This window comes from Populus euphratica, unplaced genomic scaffold (genome assembly GCF_000495115.2).
Source record: "Populus euphratica unplaced genomic scaffold, PopEup_1.0 scaffold320.1, whole genome shotgun sequence".
Classification (NCBI taxonomy): Eukaryota; Viridiplantae; Streptophyta; class Magnoliopsida; order Malpighiales; family Salicaceae; genus Populus; species Populus euphratica.
The window spans coordinates 168,532-192,040 of NW_011500208.1; the positions used below are offsets into that span (position 1 = coordinate 168,532).

At 33.9% G+C, this 23,509-nt stretch overlaps 2 protein-coding genes and 1 pseudogene across 4 annotated transcripts; 1 reads left to right on the forward strand and 2 right to left on the reverse strand.

Annotated features, from left to right (window-relative positions):
- LOC105112067 (homeobox-leucine zipper protein ROC8-like) lies at positions 1 to 4,307 on the forward strand. Its single transcript, XM_011007635.1, has 10 exons — positions 1 to 275; positions 926 to 1,043; positions 1,133 to 1,324; positions 1,474 to 1,908; positions 2,001 to 2,102; positions 2,193 to 2,393; positions 3,013 to 3,193; positions 3,279 to 3,559; positions 3,662 to 3,751; positions 3,783 to 4,307. The coding sequence occupies exons 1-10, from the start codon at positions 148 to 150 to the stop codon at positions 4,284 to 4,286; spliced, it is 2,232 nt and encodes a 743-aa protein (XP_011005937.1). The 5' UTR covers positions 1 to 147; the 3' UTR covers positions 4,287 to 4,307.
- Positions 4,258 to 22,080, reverse strand: LOC105112064 (pentatricopeptide repeat-containing protein At1g62930, chloroplastic-like). 3 transcript variants are annotated; one of them, XM_011007631.1, is made up of 10 exons: positions 8,680 to 10,727; positions 8,243 to 8,299; positions 6,556 to 6,647; positions 6,324 to 6,468; positions 6,124 to 6,244; positions 5,959 to 6,036; positions 5,677 to 5,862; positions 5,494 to 5,593; positions 5,300 to 5,404; positions 4,258 to 4,344 (listed from the first exon to the last, which is right to left on the reverse strand). In XM_011007631.1, the coding sequence occupies exon 1, from the start codon at positions 10,551 to 10,553 to the stop codon at positions 8,790 to 8,792; it is 1,764 nt and encodes a 587-aa protein (XP_011005933.1). In that variant the 5' UTR covers positions 10,554 to 10,727; the 3' UTR covers positions 4,258 to 4,344; positions 5,300 to 5,404; positions 5,494 to 5,593; positions 5,677 to 5,862; positions 5,959 to 6,036; positions 6,124 to 6,244; positions 6,324 to 6,468; positions 6,556 to 6,647; positions 8,243 to 8,299; positions 8,680 to 8,789. The 3 variants fall into 3 exon arrangements, with proteins under 3 accessions (XP_011005933.1, XP_011005931.1, XP_011005932.1); XM_011007629.1 differs by lacking the exons at positions 5,959 to 6,036; positions 6,124 to 6,244; positions 6,324 to 6,468; positions 6,556 to 6,647; positions 8,243 to 8,299 and adding an exon at positions 21,883 to 22,080 and having other exon boundaries at positions 8,680 to 10,374; XM_011007630.1 differs by lacking the exons at positions 4,258 to 4,344; positions 5,300 to 5,404; positions 5,494 to 5,593; ... (4 more) ...; positions 6,556 to 6,647; positions 8,243 to 8,299 and adding an exon at positions 21,883 to 22,080 and having other exon boundaries at positions 8,416 to 10,374.
- The window catches only part of LOC105112063 (UTP--glucose-1-phosphate uridylyltransferase-like), a 22,131-nt pseudogene continuing 14,218 nt past the window's right edge, over positions 15,597 to 23,509 (reverse strand).

The following is a 23,509-nucleotide window of genomic DNA, read 5'->3' on the forward strand; positions in this document are numbered from 1 at the left end:
TGATCATTTTCTGTCCTTATTTGGAATTGAGTTGTTGGGCTATACATGCACAATATCTGATATATAATCATAGATTGTTCATTACTAGCCTGCATACCAAGAAGGGAGACTTGTAGTGATAATATTTTTGCCAGTAAGAGGAAAATAATGGAGCTTTCAATGGGAAACAATGGTGGCGCTTCGGGCGATGAACATGAAGCAGCTTCTAACTCTAGAAATAAGGGAAAGAAGGGTTACCATCGCCATTCTAATCAGCAGATTCAGCAGCTTGAAAAGTATAAGACTAGCATCATTCTCTTTTCAAGCACTACGTTTTATATATGTTCTTTAAGCATAATATAAAAACAAGATTTTGATCTTTATATGTTGCATTTGTTGTTGTTTTTTATATGGTTTGTGTTTGGCTATTTTGATATGTTCTTTTGATTGATTCATAGTTTCTCCAGCCAATGATTACTGTGGAAGCTTTTGTTGATATTCACGAGGAAATCTATAAATTTTGGTGTTTTCACTCTTGGCTTGCTCTTTGTTGGTAAGGTCTTCATTATTGAGCGGCTTTTGGATAAAGTCATTTCACTCGACATGAGAGGTCTATTTTATTTTTCTGTGAATGGAAGAGGATTTTTCCCCTTTTCAGATTGATGATGGTGTTTTTGATGGAGATTGTTTACTTCTTCTGTTGATGCATTCATTTTTTTTCCTGATAAATCAATTTTCCTACATGTTAGTTCGGTCCTTGATTGTTTTGTTTGGATTGCTTGATTCCTTAATTCATTCACTTGGCTTAGTTAATGTGAGAACTGCAATGGATTTTTAATATGCATCCTGTAAGAATATTTGATGTTTCTTCAAAAAGGTCCGTCCTTCCACCCCCCACCTTCATTTTCTGCGTTTGAAAGTTTGTGGTTTTGTTACTCTGATGAAGATTTTTCAAGGAATGTCCTCATCCGGATGAAAACCAGCGGCGCCAGTTGAGTAGGGAATTAGGGCTTGAGGCTAAACAGATCAAGTTCTGGTTTCAAAACAAAAGGACTCAGAAAAAGGTACTCGTGAGTCTAAAACCTTGTGTTTGAATACATTGTATCCCTTAATAATGTACTGATGCTTTTGCACCTTCTGATCCATTTCGCAGGCGCAGAGTGAGCGAGCAGATAATTCAGTTCTTCGGTTAGAAAATGAGAGGATTCAATGTGAAAATCTGGCAATCATAGAGGCACTGAAGAATGTGATCTGCCCAGCTTGTGGAGGCCCTCCCTTCGGAGAAGAAGAACGCCAACGTAGTTTGCAGAAACTAAAGCAGGAAAATGCTCGGTTGAAAGAAGAGGCTAGTTTGGATTATTTCAACGAAGTTCCCTTTCTAAATATTTCCTCGTTCTCTATTAGGCCTTTTCTTTTTAATGATGCATAAATGTTTGAGTTTCGGGAGTCTTAATGATTTTTTTTTTATTGATGATTATTATGATTGTTGTGCAGCATGAAAAAGTATCTACCCTTCTTAACAAGTACATAGGAAAATCAATTTCACAGATTGATTCGTTGACACTTGGAGCTGGATCTTCAGATGGCGTATTGACGACAAACCCTGGCATTGATCTGGAACGGAATCCAGGACTGGACAACAGTCCATTGGTTTATAGACGTAGAGGAATTCTAGATATGGAAAAGGCGCTCATGGCTGAGACTGCTGCCAGTGCAGCTGATGAGCTGGTCAGGCTTTTGCGAGTTAATGAGCCTCTGTGGATCAAGTCCCCATCTGATGGAAGATACATCCTTGATCATGTCGGCTATGAGAAACTATACCCCAGGGACAGTCACTTCAAAAGTGCTAATGCTCGTGTCGAATCATCCAAAGATTCAGCAATGGTGATCATGCCTGGAATGGACCTGGTTGACATGTTTTTGGATGCAGTTAGTGCGCTCTTACTTTCCACACTGTAAGATCAGACCATATTCTGTTGCTAAAGAGGCAACAAGTTTAACTATTTGCTTTGATTTTACAGAATAAATGGATAGATCTTTTTCCGACAATCGTTACCAAGGCCAGGACAATTCTAGTACTTGAAGCTGGAACGGCAGGAAACCGAAATGGTTCCTTGCAGATGGTATGTTGAGTAGCTAATAAATATCTATCGTTCCTTAAATTTTGTTAGGTCTTGAGCTGTGTACTAATGGAGTGAAAGGGTTAAATGCAGATGTATGAACAAATGCACATACTGTCGCCCTTGGTTCCACCTAGGGAGTTTTACTTCCTTCGTCTTTGTCAGCAACTTGATCCTGGGGAGTGGGTGATAGCAGATATATCGTATGACTTCATGAGAGATGGTTTCCCTTCCCGCGCTTGGCGGCTTCCTTCTGGATGCATGATCCAAGATAAGTCTAATGGATGTTCCAAGGTGAGTAGTTACTGCATCTCTATACCCGAAATGATCAAATGATTGAGCAAGTTTTACTTCTGAGAATTACTTGCTCTAGATTAACCATAGCACGCTTGTTCATAGCACAGATTAGGGCTGATTGTGGCTGAGCTTTACAGTTATCAAATGTTATCGATTCTGACGAACAACGAAAAAGTTCTGATGCACATTTGTCAATTAATCAATGAACTATAATTGGAATGGAGCCTGGCATCTCTATTCTCTTGTTTACAGAATATTTTGACGTCTGCATTTAGTGTAATGTTCATATTAATTAATGAGCATGGCTACTATAAATGTTTCGTAGATGCAATATCTAAAACAAGCACGTCTGCAGACCCCCATTTATTCGATACCAATTTTTTCATCGCTGATAATGTCATATGCAGGATGATCCTTTTCTGTCATAAGCACAAAGCAAGCGTTTGTATGCATCTCCATGAGCTACCAACAAAAGATGACTTAAAGATTGCAAGAATAGTTTAGATTAGAATCATTGCATAATATTAGAATATCTGAAATTGTCTATAACAATAACTCATGTCAATTTTAAGTGAATCGTGTGTGAGACTGATTTTGCATCACACAAACTTGATAGGTAACTTGGGTAGAACATGTGGAGGTGGATGATAGAACTCAAACTCATCGCCTTTACAGAGATCTCATATGCGGAAGATCTGCTTATGGAGCAGAACGATGGATTGCTAGTCTCCGGAGGATTTGTGAGAGGTTAGCTTTCTACAAGGAGGAAACTGCAGCTGCTCGAGACTTTGGAGGAGGTGACAATCATCAGTTTTTTGCCTTTCCATTACTTTGACACCAATTTTATGCAATACTGTTGCTTTAACATCTTCCATTGCTCAGTGATCACTTCACCTGAGGGTAGAAAGAGCATAGTAAACCTAGCCCACAGGATGGTGAAGATCTTTTTTGCAAGTTTGGGTATGTCAGGAAAACTGGATTTCCCTCAATTCTCTGAAGTGAACAATAGTGGGGTTCGGGTGGCTATTCGTAAGAACACAGAACAAGGGCAGCCGGTTGGCATGGTTGTTAGTGCTGCTACTTCTCTCTGGCTTCCACTCTCACCTCAGATTGTGTTTAACTTCTTCAAAGATGAGAGATCACGAATTCAGGTTTATGAAAAATAACATGATTCATTCTGTGATCAATAAATACGTACATATTTCACTCTTTCGGATATATATAGCAATGTAACAAATAGTATTTCCTGTCATTTTCTCTAACAGTGGGATGTTCTGTCCAATAGCAATCCAGTGCATGTGATTTCACACATTTCCAACGGGACTAATCCAGGGAACTGCATATCCATTACTCGCGTAATTTCTCTTCCTTTCTCTCATATTCTGATGCAGTATAAACTATAGCCAAAAGGCTTACAGCAACAGTGTCTTGATTCATTTTCAGCAAGTTTACTTGTGCAATTCTTTGATTGTTTTTCCTTTCAAATTAAAGCAGCCTTTCATTCCTACTGAGAACAACATGCTGATACTTCAAGAGAGCTGCACGGACTCTTCAGGATCAATGGTGGTATATGCTCCACTTGACATTCCAGCCATGAACATGGTGATAGACGGTGCAGACTCATCGATCATTCCCATACTTCCATCAGGTTTTGTAATATCTGGCGATGGCCATCCAGACACAGGAGGGGACAGTTCTACTTCCACAAGTTCTACTGGGGCAGACTCGGGAGGTTCACTTCTTACAGTAGCTTTCCAAATTCTGGTCGCTGGCCCTAATGCCACATCCTCCACAGAACTCAACATGGAATCTGTGGCAACAGTCAATACCCTTATCAGCACCACGGTTCTCAAAATTAAGGCTGCTTTGAATTGCTCTAATTTGGGTTAAGCATTGGTGATGCTGTTGTTGAGAAATTAGTTTCTTATCATATGATTCTGCCTAGAAACTGAAACACAAAAATAATCAGCTGCTACTTCTGCTCAACTTTTGGCTGCCAGTCTAGTTGTTTTAAAACACTTTCATCTCCAGGATGATGGTCTTGCATTGCAAGAGAAAGACATTTGAGTGTTTTTTTCTTTGATGGATGATGGGGATGTTTTATTTATTTATTTTCTTCTTTCTTATATATCATCTCTTTAATTAATTATTTGTGTTTATTTATTTGAAAATATTTCACGCTATATTTAGCATCAATAGAGATAAACCACTGATTAATATTTCTTATAATGCAAAGGATTTAATACTTAAGGAAATTGGTTACCATCAAAATGCCTTTATAAATCGTTTTTAATACTGTTTTGCACTTTGCATTTTGAACACTTTCAAAAAAAAAAAAATATATCCTGATGGACTTCTTAGAAGAGTAAGAGACTTCAATAAAGATTAATTTCCAAATCCCATTAAAAGGGATTGCTAAAGGCAAATCGCATAGGCACACCTTTCTCAAGAACCAATCTCTCTTCTTAATGAGCTTTTCTAGGCTTATTTCAAAACTTTTTTTGTGTTACTAGAATAAAAATTGAATTGCACTCAAATTTTTTAATATTCTTTGATTAATTTTGTTAATATTCTATGATTTAACCGCAGCCAAACAAAATTTTGGACTATACAATGAATGATATATCTTCCTCATCTCAATATCCCTCCAAGAGATCTCCTAGTGGAAATGCCAAGTATTTATCAAGTAAGATCTGATTTAGCAAGTTAACTCAGATTATATAATCACATCATTTTAATATTTACTTTTTGAAAAAAAAAAAGGTATTCAAGTTAGTAAAATTTCATGCACTTGCAACTTCATCTACTAATTTTCCAAAATACACACATCCAAGGGCAGACATACATGGGAGCAAATGGTTAAATAGTGAGCATCAAAAAGGCAACAAAAGAACATGTAATACCTTGAGAGTAATATCAGCACGGAACCATACATCACCAGCCACCTTACGACTATCAAGCTCAATGATGCTATGGATTAGCTTAGATCAGCTCAAGAAGTTGGCAACCTGCCAGGAGGAAAAAATATCAATAATAATAATAATAATAACAAAAAAAAAATCTCTCAAGAATACTTGATTATCAAAAAAAAATTTACCTTCTTAAATTCTGGCCCCAATTGGATAGAAGGATTTGCAGGATTTGTTCTAGCTGGATTTCGGATGACAAAGCCATAAACTAAAGTAAAAAAGATCAGACTGCAAAAGTGGCAACCTAATGAGTTAAGCGAGTTGCAAACAGCTCTCCAAGATCCAATGGCAGTGAAAGAAAAGAAAGCAACCTGAACAAGAAGCAGATCTGAAGAAGCCTTCACTGGAGGGAATCAAGATCGAGGTACATTTATACCAATTGCACGGTCAGAACTGGTAGATGAGGAAAAAATGCATCAAATGTGTGATGAGCATCAAGTACCCTAATTGCTGCTCCAGCTTCAGTTTCTAGCTGAAGAACTGACTCCATTCACTTCCTGATAGCAAGATTAACCTTGTCATTATTAGCCATTCTAAAATTGTAACTCATCATTTCTGAAAACAAAGAAACAACAGATGTAAGGATCAAGCACCTTCTGTGTATCATCATGAGTGTTGAATGAGTTCATTAGAAACAAGGGAACGCTGCACCCATATTCGTTGTTAAGATTCTGCAGCAACTTTAACAGTTGGTTCCATGCAACAACAGAACCAAATCAAAATCAAAGCAGAAGAGAAGAGAAGAGACAAACACTCACCTCAATCTCGATGACAATAAGGTTAAGAAATGTCAGTCCATTATGAACTTCTATGCCAGAACTGTGAAACACAACAGCATAAATCAAGTTCAATGTCATATATATCTCCTAAACCTCCATTCTGCTCCACAGACAAAAGGGCAAGTCATTTCAGCCAAAAAAACAACAACCATCACACTGGTCACCAATCTGACATTCACCTTCTTCTTTTTTTCCCTAGCAATTTGACAGCATAACAAACAAAAGATTACATATTCAGTGCATCCCATTGTTGTCCCCAACCCAAACCTCCACTAACCTTCAAAACAACAAGCTTGTTGAAAAGCTTCTTGGTTTCCTCTGGGTCTGCAACAAATTCAAATCACTTTAATCAACAACCACACAAGTTTGGCTAAAAATAAAGCAATAAAAATTCAGATCATTATCAATTACCCTCAGGAGCTGACTCCAAGGTATCATAAGGAACCACTACTACATCAGTAGGTATCTGAATCTTACTCCACTCAACTCGCCGCGCGCCCCCACTTTCACACACAAAATCAATCAATAAATAATTCAATAAATTCCAAATCTCAGGTTCATAACAATAAAAAAAGAGCAATTATCTGAATACCAAAAACAATCTCCATCACATTGCACTTAGCACTAATACAAATATCACAATCATATAAAACATAATTATTCCTTTTTTTCATTTTTGAGCAAAAAAATTAATTTTTTTAACGGAAGTTGGTTGAAGAATAATGAATTACCTATGATAGCAAGAGACAAGGATGATGAATCCAGTTTTCTCACTCTCACTGCACAAAATCTCGAAACAAAATTAAGAAATTGTAAGTAGATCTGAGAACGTAATTACTTTGATTAGTGAGATTAGCAAGAAATGAAGGAGTGAATAAAGCAAAAGAACATGACAAGATATAATGACAACCAAGTAAACCCGAAAATCATCTATGAATTTTAAAGCAACACCTAAAATTATTTGTGTATTAATATTAATTGATGACTTGATAGGAAAGAAACCCAGGACCCACAATAATAATAAGAAAGAATGCAACATTGTCTCGACTCTAGAGTCAATAAAAACAGTGAAACCAAAAGGCACGGCTAATCAGTTCTTGAATATCTTTTATTCATGTGCTATAGGGATTTTGCACTGTACATTCTAGACTACTGAACTAAGCAGTCAAGCCCTAGTGCTTTTATAATTTCAGCAACGTTGATTCCTATTTTCTATTTTATCAACTCTCTAAGGTGTGGGGCATAAACAAATTGGGAATCCAAAAGAGATCAGATGAAATTGGAAGGAGTAAATGTTGTACTCTGATTGGTTTCACAAGTTTGCAGCTTTTCCCACTTAAAAAGCTTGCTCATAATCTTTAGTTTTATTGATGAAACTAAAGCAAAAACATCACAGAGAAATTCACATGAGAGAAACAGAGGAGGCTAAGTAATAGCAGTGGCTTATGTTACTCGCAAAAGGAGGAAAAATAGAGGTTTGCTGCTGTGGAGGTACTTGGAGGTCTTACCAGTTATGCAAAAAAAAAAAAAAAAAATTGATGCCCTTTTATGCATTAAGATTTTGAATAAGTCAAAATGGAAGAGGTGTACATCACAACAGCAACAAGTAAAATTAAAGAAGTCAAGTTTACTTTGGAAAGATTGATCCATTGGGTAAAATTAAAGAAGTTTACTTTGGAAAGATTGATCCATTGGCATCCAGAAAAACTGGCTTCCAGCCTGCCTTCTCCGATTCTATTTTTCTAGAAAACTTAGCAATGAAGGATTATATTGAGTGCTGAGCATATTAACTGGTCAATTTGCTAAAACAACCACACTGGAGAATCTCTGATTTATTCACATGCGAATGATACCACCTATCCAATTATAATAAAAATTAGAATAAAACTTCACCATTGAATTCCAATTACCTGTTGGCTATCATTATCATCAAGCATCATGAAATTCAGCTGTACAACACTAAAAATGAAGATCTGATGCTCTTTCATGGAATTATACCATACACATTCAACCATGAAAACACATATTACCCAACTTTGCAAACAGAAAAAAAAGATCCAAAAGCCAAAATAAGAAACGCAAAATAATCCAAACTCACCAGGGTTGCTTGCGTATTTATTTGTTTCTCATTTGCAGAATTGGGGGTAGCATCCCCCTGCATCCATAAGGCAACAGTTATTGAGAACATTTTACATGCAATAGCACTTAAATTATGTCTTGTTTGCTTTAAGAAAAGAATTTTTGAAGTTAACCCAAAATGATGAAAATTTTACACAAGTCTAATAACTAATGAGAAAATTGAATAGGTTCATCACTTTAACTCAATTCCACACATATTTATTGACAAACATAAATGTGCATGTATAACCCAGAAAGCTGAATGCTAGTCCAAAACAGGTATTATGATTTGTGAAACAAAAGCAAGTTACTGGTGTCATTGTCAAGATTTTGACAAGACTGAACTAACAATATATTAACCAAGATTTTGACAAGGCTGAATTAGCAATAAAATAACTAGAGAAGAAAAAACGCTACCTAATATTTGCAGCGTGAAGTAGCAGCGTGATAAATTGACACGCCTTTTCACCATGAGGACTTCAAGTAAGCCTAGATACTTCTTCAGAACAGGATAGATAACAGATCTTCTACCAAGCTGTGGTTCCCGCATCTGCAATGAAACCTCTGTCTCTCATTTCACCAATAAGATGCACTGCCCTTGATTCATCCTTGTGCTGGAGAAATCCTCGGATAATAACATTATAAGAAAATTCATCTGGAGGGCAGCCATCCTCTTCCATATTTCGGAAAGCTTCCAATGCTTCATCTAACAATCCTTCTTTACAAAGTCCATTTATTATTGTAGTGTATATCTGAACATTAGGCTGCAACCCATTGACAAAGAGTTCTGAAAACAGTTCCCTTGCATCTTTAAGATTCCCGGATTTGCACATGGCATTAACTAGGATGTTATACATCACCAAATTAGGCTTCAAGTAAGTACTTTGCATTGCTCGAAACAATCTCAATGCCTTACCAAGATACCCTTGTTTGCAAAAGCCATCAAGCAATATTGCATAAGTATATAAATTTGGGAGGTTGCCATTAGTGTGCATATTCTTGAAAAGATCTTGTGCTTCCCTAAGTCTGCCTAATTGGCACAATCCATGAATAAGAGTGTTGTAACTAACATTGTTCGGAGTTGAGCCTTGATGAATCATTTCATTAAAAAGTTGCTTGGCCTCATCTATCCTTTTGGCCTTACAATATCCATTAATTAGGATGCTGTAACTAAAAACATCAGGTTTACAACCCTTGGTTATCATAACATCAAAAAGCTTTCTAGCTTCAACAACTTCTGTCCATATGGAATATCCATACATCAATGAATTGTAAGTCACTACATCAGGCTCCACACCCATTTCAGTCATTGTTTTTAACACACCTTCAGCCACTAAAACCTTGCCTTCTTTACAAAATGTATCAACTAGCACGTTGAAGGTGACAACATTTGGCATGATATTCAAACTCATCATTTCATTTAGCAATGCCGAAGCCTCCTTCCATCGGCTGAAATTGCACAAGCCCTGGATCAAAGAGGTGTAAGTGAAAATTGTTGGGGAAATGTCTTTAGCCTTCATATAAGAGAAGATATCTAAAGCATCATTCACCCGCCTGTATTTGCAAAGACAGTGGATGAGTGTGCTATATGTCACCACATTCAGCTGGCAGCCAGCCTCTTCCATTTTCTTAAACAATCCAGCAGCCACAGCAGTTTCCCCAATCTTACATAAGCCATTGATAATCGTAGTATAAGTGTAGTCATCAGGTTGACACCCTCTTGCCACCATGTCATCAAATAATTCCACGGCTTGGGCAAATTTACCCACCTTACTAAGCCCATTTATTAATGTGGTAAATGTGACAATAGTGGGTTGAAGACCAAGTTTAATGACTTTAGCCAAGACAGAGAACCCAAGATCAACATTTTGCAACTGGCAGAAGCAATTAATCAAGATATTAAGCGTATAAGTATTAGGAGAGAGCCCAGCTAATTCCATTTGTTTGGAAAGAGAAATCACAGCATCGTAATACTGTCTCATTTTGACAATTGAAGATAATAATTTATTGAATTGGATGATACAAGGCAGGGGTTTCCTAAGAAGCATTTGATTGAAAGAAGCAAGGGCAACATCAATGTTTCTGAAAGAAGAAGAAGCATCATCATTTTTGAGTTTATATCTACTGCTACTGCTACTGTTACTTCTAGAAGAAGAAATGGAGTTGGAGTGGTTGCTAGACAACAGTGATGGAAGAATCATACCCATTATTTTCATTTGGCATCGCTGAATTTGGGACCCAATAAAGAAGGCTTCTGAACCTCGAAGTCTGACTGCCGCCACCGCCATCATCGGCCTTCCTCTGTGTTTTTCCTTCTCCTTTTGGTCTCGTTTTTATCGACCAAAACGACAGAGACACCCTGTAAGAAATCTGGAAGATTGAAGAAGGGGATTTGGGGAGGCAGCAGCGTCTCCCTCTCAAACCACGTGGGAATGAACGGGTTGGGACCCGGGATCATGCTTGGAGAGCTTCTAAAACGCCGGCGTTTTGAAGAAGAAGAGACAGCAAATTTACAACTATTACAATCCAGTCCAGATTTACTTTTAAATTTTAAATTGCATCCATTTTTAAACTTGAATATTTGTTCCAGTTTATACGTAGAAGTTCTTATAAGAATAAATGTATATTGAGTGTCCTAAAGCTATTAGTTTAGCAATTGGAGGCCCCAGCAACCTCGATTCTACCCATAATTTTTTTCTTCTTTTCAATTAAGTCCCTGTTAGTTAAAGTTATTTCATTCAACAAGAATCTCAGTTTCCGTTCCTTTCAATTACACCCTTTTTCAACACAAGCCACTAAATTGCAAACCCAATTTAAAACATTATCCATTCACAAAACACCAATACAAAAGAGAGAACTGTTACACACTTATAATTCTCTGATTTATTTCATGAGGAGTAATGGGCTTATGGCACATTTCAACTTTAAAATTGTCTTCAAATCATTCTCCCCCTATTTCATGTAATCCAAACTATTCCATTTTCGAGATTTTATATTATTCAAGAAGGTGTGGTTTTGATGATATTGATTTTGGGTGAGATGGAAATTAAAAAAAAAATGACCATTATGTTTTGATATAGTTAAGAATACGATAATTGGTAAGTTATACTTGTAGGAAAATAAAAGATTTTATTTGTATTGTTGAACATGTTTTTTTCTTTTATTTTTTTTATGGATTCTTGGCTTAAGCAAGCCTTTTATCTTAAAACATATCAATAAAAACAAAAAAGCATAGTAATTTAAATTCAAGAAAAGTTGCCTCATCTTTGAATGAATTGCAAATATTGGAACTTCGAAGGTTTCTTCTCACATCTTTCTTGCCCCCTTTCTTTTCAATGCATGCAACCTCTACAGGGATGAGCTCTATAATAACTTCCTGGTATTTTTTGTCAGCCACTTAGGGAAGTTTTCTTGGTTGGGCAAGCAAGCACTTGCAACTTTTTTACTATTATAAGAGAGAGGAAGACACCACAAAAATGGTATTCTATGAATTATATTTTATCTAATTTAGTAATTTTATTGTATTTTCTCATCAAATACTCATTATGCACTTCAACTTCATTGATGATTTTATTTTTCATCTCCTTTTATTATAGATGGATGGGTGTTTATTAGCCAAAAAAAAAATCCATGTAATCATTGCCATGCAAAACTTATCTATAAACACTAACAATTTTAAAGCCTTAATAATTCAATGCATATATAAAGAATAACGGCATGGTTATTGACGATGTTTTAAACTCGGATTGAGGGGGTATGTGGAGTATGGTAACATTTGTCTTTATGACCAATTTATCTCTTGATAAATGACAATAAAATAATATCCTATAACTAGCTTTCAAAAAAGAAGATCAAATTTATCTTTTTATTCCATTCAAAGATAAATTATTTATATAAATTTTAATATGAATCTTTCAATGTTTTTATATATATAAAATTCATCCAAAATAATTCTACTTTAAGTGTTTGAATAGAATTGCATGCAAATTAATAAATCAAATAGACATAAATCAAAACAAATTATAAAGCTTACTTCCTAATCAACTTTATATTAAATGATAAAATTAAAAAGAAATCAATTAAAAAAAACACAAAGGAAACCAAAGTCAACCCAAATTAACCCATCAAACTCTTGACTTAGGTTATGAAATTGAGAAAATCTTATATAAAGTAAATAAAAAAATGTCTCAAGTCAATTTAGATTAACTTGTAAAACCCACAACTCGAGTCTTAAAATTTGGATAACCCCATAAAAATTAAATTTAAATAAATTATGAAACTCAATTCTCAGTTATTCATTTCTTACTGGATGAAATTGGAAAAATTCATTCTAAAAACAGGACATAGAAAAACGATATGAATCTATCCAGGTTAACCTGTAAAACTTATGATTTAGGTTATGAGATCGAAAAATCCTCATACAAAGCAAACTAAAACTAATTAAGAAGTTTAATTCATAATAAAAACCAATGTTGAAGGATTAAGTTGAAAAAAAATGCAATTTATTTTTAAAAAACTTGAGTTAACCACGTTAACTTGTTAAACCTGCGACACAAGTCAGGAGATTGGGATAACCACATAAAAAACCAAACACAACAAGTCATGAAGTCCAATCTCTAGTAAATCAGACGTTAAAGAATGAAATTAGAAAAAAAAAACATAGATTTAAAAAGAAAGAAAGAAAAAGGACAGATAAAAAATAATTACAATTGATAATATTTTGTAAGGTGATGCTTGGTAAAAGCACCATCTTTTTTAGTTTTTTGTTAAAAAATTTTATTTGATCAAATGATTATCTCTGCCAATAAAAAGTAAAAAAAAAATAATCACAAATGAAAGCAAACCGAATCAAACTATAGAGTTCAACTTTAAAACAACTCAATGTTAAATGATTAAACTGAAAAAAATTATAAAAGAAAATATCAGGGTCAACCTATGCTAACTCATTAATCCTACAATCATACACATAATCGAGATAACCATGTGGAAAAAAAAACATGAAGACTAATTCTTAAAAAAAATAAATGTTAAAGGATAAAATTGAAAAATAATTCAAAATAAAAAATAATAATTAAAAAATAAGAGTTAAAATTGAAATAAAAAAATAAATAGTACTGCATGCGCTTTAAACTTACTGTGTAAAAGGAAAATCTAAAAAAATAATGAAGCAAAATTCTGAATAAAAAAATATCAAGGTACAAAACTTAAAAAATCTAAAAAAACCTATGAAAAAAAATCTGAGTAAACCCTAGTTAACCCACTAACCCTACGACTATAGGAACATGATTGAGATAACCTCATAGAAATAAAAGTAAGAAAAGAAATACAAAGACAAAGTCATACAAAAATAAATGTTGAAGGTTGAGATTGAAAAATAAATAATTTTAAAAAAATGACATAAAATATATCAAGGCCAAGATTGAAAAATAAATAATTTTTAAAAAATGACATAAAATATATCAAGGCCAACCAATTTTAACATTTGAAACTTATGATTGTGGCTATGAGATCAAAATTGATCACATAAAAGGCAAACCTAAAAAAATAACAAAGCAAAATTCTCAATAAAAAAAATATTGAGGCATGAAACTAAAAAAAAAAAAAGTCAACCTGTGTTAACCTGTCAACCTTGTGATCATAAGTGTAAAATTTGGATAATCCTTTAAAAACAAAAGAGAAAAAAAACAAGCATGAAGATCAATTCTACAAAAATCAAATATTGAATTATGAAATTGAAAAAAATAATTTTATAAAAGAACAAAAAAATAGATCAAAGTCAACTCATGTTAACTTTCAAAACTTGTAGCCCAATAAAATAAATGTCGAGGAATGAATATTTTTAAAAAAATGCAATAAAATAAAGATCTAAAACAAAACAAACATAAGTAAAAAGAATTGGGTTAAATTCGACACAAAAATAAATTAAAATCAAATGATGAGAGATAAAATTAAAATAAAATTTAATTCATTTAAGGATGTAAAAATATAAAAAGAATAAAAACCAAATTTGATATAAAAATCAAACATAATAATTGATTAAGAAATTAAAGAAAAAATCAATAAAAAAAGATAAAATAAATAGCTATCAAAAGAATAAAGATTAAGTTGAATATGAAATATAAATGGTAGGACACTCTCATACTTTGTCCAACCACTTTTTCTTTCTATTAATATTTTATATTTGTGAAATACCAAATTAATCCTAAATCAACTTGACTATGATAAAAAAAAACCAAGATGAAAAGATGAAAAAACCCTTAAGAATGATGCTTTAATCTTGTAATTGCTTTTAAATCAACTTTATTATAAAAAAAATAAATAAATAAAAAAGCCCAGGAAGTTTTATTCTTGTTCCTTTTAAGGAAATTTAGTCATTTAATTATGCTTGGAAAATAAAAATATTTAAAAGACCCTTAATGAAAGTTTTCTTTTTTACTTTTAAAGTTAATTAAATCATTTAACTATTCATAAAGCCAAAAGTTAAATTTATCTCTAATTAATTTGTCAATAATTAATATGTCATGAAAAGATTAAATCAATCCTTAATTATTAAGTTATAAATTTTTTTATAAGGCCAAATTAAGAAAAAATTTGTTCGTTTTGGTAAACAGTCACCCGGACTTGGCCACTGCAACCCCTAATGTGAGGAGGCACCCATTCTCCTGAAGTTACTAGGTTATTTTGTCGAGTTTCTTAGATAAAATTGTTTCATGCCTCTAGATATTCTTTACCTACCCATCTATATCGATTTCGGATACAATTTCAGGTACATGTATCCTTTTGTAGAAGGTCATTCAAGCTTTTATTTAGAGGAAGACATGGGTTATTTCAACGTTGTAGTGCTTGGTACTTTAAAGTGATTCCTCACTACATCAAAAAAAATTTATTAATTAAAAATATAAATCCATTGGAAAAATAAAATATACATACATTGGATGAAATGGTGGTTGTTGCTATTATACTCCAATAACAAATCGTTGGCTTAACTAAATAACTAAATAAAATCGATAGAACCTTAACCAACAAAGCATAAATAGAGCAAAAGAAGGCTGGAAAAGAAATCAGAGGATAAGAAGGCAGAGTCATTGCTTATTATATAGAACACCTCTCCTTCAATCTTTTTTTTATATATAAATGATAGTTAATAGGAGGGCCTAACATGTTAAGGCTTAGAAAGATTGGGGAAAAAACGAAAACTAGAAAGATTATAAATGACAGTTACTAATTATAAAAATTATATAATTTAGAGGTAATTTTTAATTATTCTATTTTAAAATGTTAAAATTCAATAATTTGCAAAGCAAATAATGAAATAATAGCTCCTATCACTAGGATTAATGTTATTAAACCTGTCAGGCCTAATAGATGACTTTAGTGACCCATTAATTTGAGACCTGACGATACCAAGTTTTATAAATAAAAAAGAAGACTTTGATAACTTCGATATTCAGACAACTGCAAACTGAATTCATCTCTTATTGTTCTAGCAAAATACATGGGAATTGCGACATGAAAACAAGGCTGCTCAAAGTCTTTCTTCAAAACATTGTTGCGCCAGGCAACTTTCTTAGAGGTCCTCTGGGCCGTTAATTTCCTGGGCACAGAAAAAGAGATTGGTAACTCCATGGTGAGCCAATACAAAGAATGTTCTAATTATGATAAATCGTTCAAGTTTAGTATCTTACCTTGTTTTCAAGAACGACTCCCTCTGGTATTTCCAGTTTCACACCAGATTTCACCGCGATGCTCACTTTTCCCTGCAGAGGTGGTGATGGAACAGAATGGCAAGTGTCGGTCATGAAGGCTTTCACCCAGAAAGACTAAGGCAGCAAAGCAATAATTACATGCAACACGTTAAAGATAAAGGGATTTATACAAGTCGCCAGTTGTTGAGAATCAATACTGGTCACTAAAAGATCTCTATACAGTACAAACAGTCATCCACGCCCATGATTATACAAGAAGAAGTTTCAACACCGAGCTAAGGAAAACACCCTTCCAAATTGATGTTAGGCAAAGAGTATTAATAATTTTTGTAACATGAGCAAGGGTAAGAAGGGTCACTGGCAAAGATATTGGGAGTTTAGTGAGTCAACAGAAGTGGGATCAGACTCAAGAGAATGAACTTTTGAGAGTGAGAGGCCACCTCAGATCATTTCAATGGAAAGGTTAATCCCCAAATTTGCCTCATCATATGAAACTGAATTTTGAGGGACTATAAAAAATTCAATGGCTTTTTGTATTGTGGGACTATAACAATTCAATGGCCTTCTTTTTTTTTAACACCAATCGATTGCTTGTACCGTAATATAAGAACCTTATACATTACATGGTTTTTTCACCAGGAACACCACACTATAATATGGATAGGTATCAAGTTAGTAAAAGTTCAAAACACTAGCAGCTCACCTCCTAATTTTCCAAAACACACCCATCCCACGGTACATGTATGCATGGGGGCAAATGGTTAAATAGTAAGCATAAAAAACGTAACAAAAGAACATGTAATACCTTGAGAGTAACATTACCACCAAACCATACATCACCAGCAACCTTAGGACTATCAAGCTCGATAATGCTAGGGATCGACTTAAATCGGCTCAAGAAGCTGGCAACCTGCCAAGAGGAGAAAAAAATCAAGAACAATAATAATAAAAAAAAAAAACCAAGAATACTTGATTATCAAATACTTTTTTACCTTCTTAAATTCTGGCCCCAGTTCGATAGAAGGATTTGCAGGATTTGCTCTAGCTGGATTTCGGATGACAAAGCCATCAACTACAGTGTAAAGATCAGACTGCAAAAGAGGCAAGCAAATGAGTTATGCGAGTCTCAAACACTTCACCAAGATCCAGTGACAGTGACATAAAAGAAAAGAAAGCAACCTGAACCAGAAGCCAATCTGAAGAAGCCTTCACTTGAAGGAATCAAGATCTAGGTACATTTATACCAATTGCATGGTCAAAGAACTGGTAGGCAAGGAAAAATTGCATCAAATGTGCGATCTCAATATAAAACCTCATGAAAAATTATGTTGAGTATCAAGTACCCTAACTGCTGCTCCAGCTGCAGTTTCTAGCTAAAGAAATTCGACTCCATCCAGATCCTAATAGCAAGATTAACATTATCATAATTAACCATTCTAAAATTGTAATTTTTCATTTCTGGAAATAAAGAAACAACAGATGAAAGGAAAGAAATAAGAACATACCTTTGGGTTTAGAATAACCTCCATCTTAAGTGCCTCAGCTTCCACAAGCCTTTTGATAGCCTTCAAGTTAACCCACCTGTTATAGCATATATTGTTAGTAGCATATCAAAGTATAATTGCTGCATTAATGGCAAGGTTGACTTACAAGTTGTTCTTATTGAAAATTTTGAACTTCTCAATCGGCGTGAACTCATTGACCTGTTTCAAACAGAATCAGTTGGACAAGAACTCAATTAAGATAGTCTCCAAAATAGTGTAAATGAGTGCTAATTCCATTGTTATCAAGACAAACTGCTAAGCAAATGCCAGATATATTGAAGGAAATGAACAATCAGTTTCAATTATAGGAATGCTGCCAGCCCCAAGTGGGTTAATCTACCTCTTCTCCACTGGTGCCATTTACCTCAATACTGTACATGAGCACCTCAATGGTGTTTCATGCCTTTATCTAAAGGGTACTGATCAATGGTGTTTCTTGCACCTTAATTATTGAGTGCTTCTCAATAATCTAAGTTGGACAACAACTGGTGTTACTATACAAATAAATCTAAAAAGGACAAGACACAGAGCAGGAGAAAAAGGTAAGGATCAGGCACCTTCTGTGTATCATCATGAGTGTTGAATGAGTTCATTAGAAGCAAGGGAACTCTGCACCCATATTTCTTGTTAAGATTCTGCAGAAACTTTAACAGTTAGTTCCATGCAACAACAGAACCAAATCAAAATCAAAGCAGAAGAGAAGAGAAGCAACAAACACTCACCTCAATCTGGATGACAATAAGGTCAAGAAATGTCAGTCCATTATGAACTTCAATAACAGACCTGTGAAACACAACACCATAAATCAAGTTCAATGTCAGATATATCTCCAAAACCTCCATTCTGCACCACAAACAAAAGGGTAAATCGTTTCAACCAAAAAAACAACAACCATCACGCTGTGGTCACCAATGTGACATTTGCCTTCTTTTTCTTCCCTGGCAATTTGATGTGCAGATTAAAATGCACCAAACATAACAAACAAAAGTTTACATACCTAGGACCAGTGCATCCCATTGCTGTCCCTAAACCTCCATTAAGCTTCAAAACAACATCTTGTCCAAAAGGGAACCTCTACTTCATCAGTAGGTGTCTGAACCTTACTCCACTCAACTTGCTGCGCTTCCCCACTTTCACACACAAAATTCACAAAAAACTTCAACCAATCAATAAATAATTCAATAAATTCGGAATTTATGCAGTCAAGCCCTAGTACTTCTGTAATTTCAGCAACGTTGATTCCTATTTTCTATTTTATTGGCTCTTTAAGGTGTGGGGAATAAAAAAAGTGGGAATCCAAAAGAGATCAGAAGAAATTGGAATGAGTAAATGTTGCACTCTGAGTCTTTTGGTTTCACAAGTTTGCAGCTTTCCCCGATTAAAAAGCTTGCTCATAATCTTTAGTTTTATTGATGATCTGCTTACTCATCTCCCTCTCTCTTTTCTCTTTGTCTATATGAATGGCATTTTGCTTGAATGAACTATACCAGAAATGTTTATCAGTAATTAAGTATTATAAAGGATGTCAGCAATCTCTAGATTTGACCATGAATTTACAGGCTATACATAAGAAAAATAACAACACAATTCCAGAAATTCTAGATTCCTAGATTATGATGAAACTATAGCAAAGCATAACAGAGAAATTCACATGAGAGAAACAGAGAAGGCTAAGTAATAGCATTGGCTTATGTTACTCTCAAAAGGAGGAAAAACAGAGGAGATACTTGGAGGTCTTGCCAATTATGCATCTAAGAAATAGATACCCTTTTATGCATTAAGATTTTGAATAAGCCAAAATGGAAGAATAGATATGGAAGTATTACTTTGGAAAGATTGATCCTTTGGACCCTTTTATGCATTAAGATTTTGATTAAGCCAAAATGGAAGAATAGATATGGGAGTATTACTTTGGAAAGATTGATCCTTTGGCATCCATGAAAACCTGGCCCCCAACCTACCTTCTCCTATTTTATTTTTCCAGAAAACTTAGCGACGAAGGATCACATTGAGTGCTCACTGAAGAATCTCTTATTTATTCACACAAATGATACCAACAATGCAATTATAATAGAAATTAGATTAAAACTTCTCTATCGAATTCCACTTGCGTGTTGCTATATCATTATCATCAAACATCATGAAAATCAGTTGTACAACACTTAAAAATGAATACATGAAGCTCTTGCAAGGAAACATACCATACATATTCAACCATGAAAACAAATATTACTCAACTTTGCAAACAGAACAAAACACAAAATAATCCAAACTCACTAGGGCTGCTTGCGTATTAATTTGTTTCTCATTTGCAGAATTGGGGGTAGCATCCACCTGCATCCATAAGGCACAGTAATTGAGAACCTTCTACATGCAGTAGCACTTAAATTATGTCTTGTTTGCTTTAAGAAAAGTGTTTTTGAAGCTACCCAAGATGATGGAAATTTACACAAGTTTAATCTCTAATGAGAAAAATAGGATTCATCACTTTAACTCAATCCCACACAAATTTAGTGACAAACATAAATGTGCGTGTATAACCTATAGAAGTGAATGCTAGTCCAAAACAAGTATTATGATTTGTGAAACAAAGCTAGTAATTGGTGTTGTTGTCAAGATTTTGACAAGAATGAAGTAACAATAAATTAACCAGAGAGAAAAAAAGACGCCTAATATTTGCAACATGAATTAGCCGCGTGAAAAAATGACATCACCTTTTCACCTTGACGAGATTCAAGTAAGCCTAGATACTTCTTTAGAACAGGATTGTCTTCATTAGATAACAGATTTTTTACCACGTTGTGGCCCCCACATCTGCAATTAAACCTCTGTCTCTCATTTCACCAATAAGATGCACTGCCCTTGATTCATCCTTGTGGTTGAGAAATCCTCGGATAATAACATTATAAGAAAATTCATCTGGAGGGCAGCCATCCTCTTCCATATTTCGGAAAGCTTCCAATGCTTCATCTAACAATCCTTCTTTACAAAGTCCATTTATTATTGTAGTGTATATCTGAACATTAGGCTGCAACCCTTTGACAAAGAGTTCTGAAAACAGTTCCCTTGCATCTTTAAGATTCCCGGATTTGCACATGGCATCAACCAGGATGTTATACATCACCAGATCAGGCTTCAAGGAGGAACTTTGCATTGCTCGAAACAATCTGAATGCCTTTCCAAGATACCCTTGTTTGCAAAAGCCATCAAGCAATATTGAGTAAGCAAATAAATCTGGGAGGTTGCCATTCTTGTGCATATTCTTGAAAAGATCTTGTGCTTCCCTAAGCCTGCCTAATTGGCACAAGCCATGAATAAGGGTGTTGTAAGTAACTTTGTCCGGAGTTAAGCCTTGAAGAATCATTTCATTATAAAGTTGCTTGGCCGTATCTATCCTTGTGGCCTTACAATATCCGTTAATTAAGATGTTATAACAAAAAACATCAGGTTTATAACCCTTGGTTATCATGACATCAAAAAGCTTTCTAGCTTCAACAACTTCCATCCACAAGGAATATCCATACATCAATGAGCTGTAAGTAACAACATCAGGCTCCAAACCCATTTCAGTCATTGTTTTTAACACACCTTGAGCCTGTGAAACCTTGCCTTCTTTACAAAATGTATTAATTAGCACGTTGAAGATGACAATATCTGGCATGATATTCAAACTCCTCATTTCATTGAGCATTGCCGAAGCGTCCTTCCATCGGCTGGAATTGCACAAGCCCTTGATTAAAGAGGTGTAAGTGAAAATATCAGGGGAAATGCCTTTAGCCTTCATATAAGAGAAGATATCTAAAGCCTCATTCACCCGCCTATCTTTGCAAAGACTGTCAATGATCGTAGAGTATGTCACCACATCAGGCTGGCAGCCTGCTTCTCCCATTTTCTTAAACAATCCAGCAGCCGCAGCAGTTTCGCCAATCTTACATAAACCATTGATAATTGTAGTATAGGTGTGGACATCAGGTTGACACCCTCTTGCCACCATGTCATCAAATAATTCCGCGGCTTGGGAAAATTTACCCACTTTACAGAGCCCATTGGTTAAGGTGTTAAATGTGACAATAGTGGGTTGAAGACCAAGTTTAATGCCTTTGGCCAAGACAGAGAACCCAAGATCAATACGTTGTAACTGGCAGAAGCAATTAATCAACATATTAAGGGTATAAGTATTAGGAGAGAGGCCAGCCAATTCCATTTGTTTGGAAAGAGAAATCACAGCATCGTAATACTGTCTCATTTTGACAATTGCAGATAATAATTTATTGAATTGTATGATACAAGGCAGGGGTTTCCTATGAAGCATGTGATTGAAAGAAGAAAGGGCATCATCAATGTTTCTAAATAAAGAACCATCATTGCTGTGTTTATATCTACTGCTACTGCTAGAGGAAGAAATGGAGTTGGAGTGGTTGGTAGACAACAGTGATAAAGTGGTTGGAGATAGAAGAAGAATCATACCCATTATTTTCATTTGACATCGCTGAATTTGGGACCCAATAAAAAAGGCTTCTGAACCTCGACGACTCACTGCCGCCGCCGCCATCATCATTATGAAGTGGTCTGGTTTGTTATTGACCAATACGACAGAGACACTTTGTAACAAATATGGAATATTGAAGAGAGGGATTTGGGGAAGCAGGATCGTCCCTCTCTAAATGCAGAAGTTCCGGGAAGAAAAGTGTGTGGGAATGAACGGGAAACACTGGCGTGTCGACGATGACGAAACAGCAAATTATATTATAATTATAATTATTTTTTTTTTAAAAAAAAAACCTAGAAGATGGTTTCTTTTATTGTAATAATCCTCGCATTTTTTTAATTATTGTTTTTTTTAAATATTTTTTAATATTTAATTTATTTTTTACTGACCCTCTTTCATGACATAAGTAACAAAATTATAAATGTTGCGGTTAACTCATTTGAATTTTTTTAACTAACTTTTTTTTTTAGTTTTACAATTTTATATTAAAATCATTTAAAATTAAATTTTATAATTTATTTTATATTATATCAGATTATTCTGATATTAGGACCTAAAATAACACTTAACAGATTAATTAAAATCAATTTAGATTTTTTTAATTTGAATTTTATTTTTTAATTTCACTATTTAATATTGAATCGGTCTATAATAGAATTTTATAATATATTTTGATTTATTTTTTATAAAAATATATTGGTCTTATGATCAGGGTCATGAATTTTGTTTATTTTAACTCTGGTTAAATCAAGTTGTTGTTCTTTTTATTTTTTTTTAAGAAGTTATCTTGGTTTTATGATTTAATTCATAGATCATTCAACATTAAATTTGTTTTTTATTGGATTGTTCTTATCTCATGACTTGAGCCATGAATTTGACGAGTTAACATAATAGACTAATTTTTTTAAATTAATTTTTTTATAATCTCATTATTTAATATTATATTTAATTGAGAATTAAATTTTATAATATGTTTTGAGTTGTTTTTATTAGTTTAGCTTAGCCTCATTATTTTTTTTTCCGCTATTTAATGTGCTATCTCAGTTTTATGATAAGAGTCATAGATTTAACAAATTAACTTGGATTAAATCAAATCATTTTTTTATTTTCTTTCTATAAAACTATTTTGGTCTTATGATCCTAGTTATGAGTTTAACTGATTAACTCGAATTGTTTTTTATGTTCTTTTTAATTATTATTTTTTAATAATGTCCTTCAACATTGAAATGATTATTGGACTTCATAATTTATATTAATTTACTTTTTAGAGGGTTATTTTGATCTTATAACTTAAGTTGTGAATTTAACAGGTTAACTTCATACTCTTTTTTTAATTAATTTTTTTTCAATTCCATCATTAAACATCATGTTGATTAGGAATTATGCTTTATAATTTGTTTTAATTTATTTTTTAAGGATTATTATAATCTTATAACTCGAATCATATAATTAACATGCTAACTAAGTTAATGTAAGTCAATTCAATATATTGTTATTTTGATATTAAA

Excerpts from the sequence above, each read along its gene's own strand:
- LOC105112067 (XM_011007635.1), top strand. The coding sequence starts at position 148 with ATGGAGCTTTCAATGGGAAACAATGGTGGCGCTTCGGGCGATGAACAT. Across the intron at positions 1,325-1,473 it reads ATGCTCGGTTGAAAGAAGAG|CATGAAAAAGTATCTACCCT; the intron begins GCTAGTTTGGAT and ends ATTGTTGTGCAG. Across the intron at positions 3,752-3,782 it reads ACTGCATATCCATTACTCGC|TGCAGTATAAACTATAGCCA; the intron begins GTAATTTCTCTT and ends CTCATATTCTGA.
- LOC105112064 (XM_011007629.1), bottom strand. The coding sequence starts at position 22,070 with ATGATGATGGCGGCGGCGGCAGTGAGTCGTCGAGGTTCAGAAGCCTTT. Across the intron at positions 10,375-21,882 it reads AGTAGCAGTAGATATAAACA|CAAAAATGATGATGCTTCTT; the intron begins CAGCAATGATGG and ends TAGATATAAACT.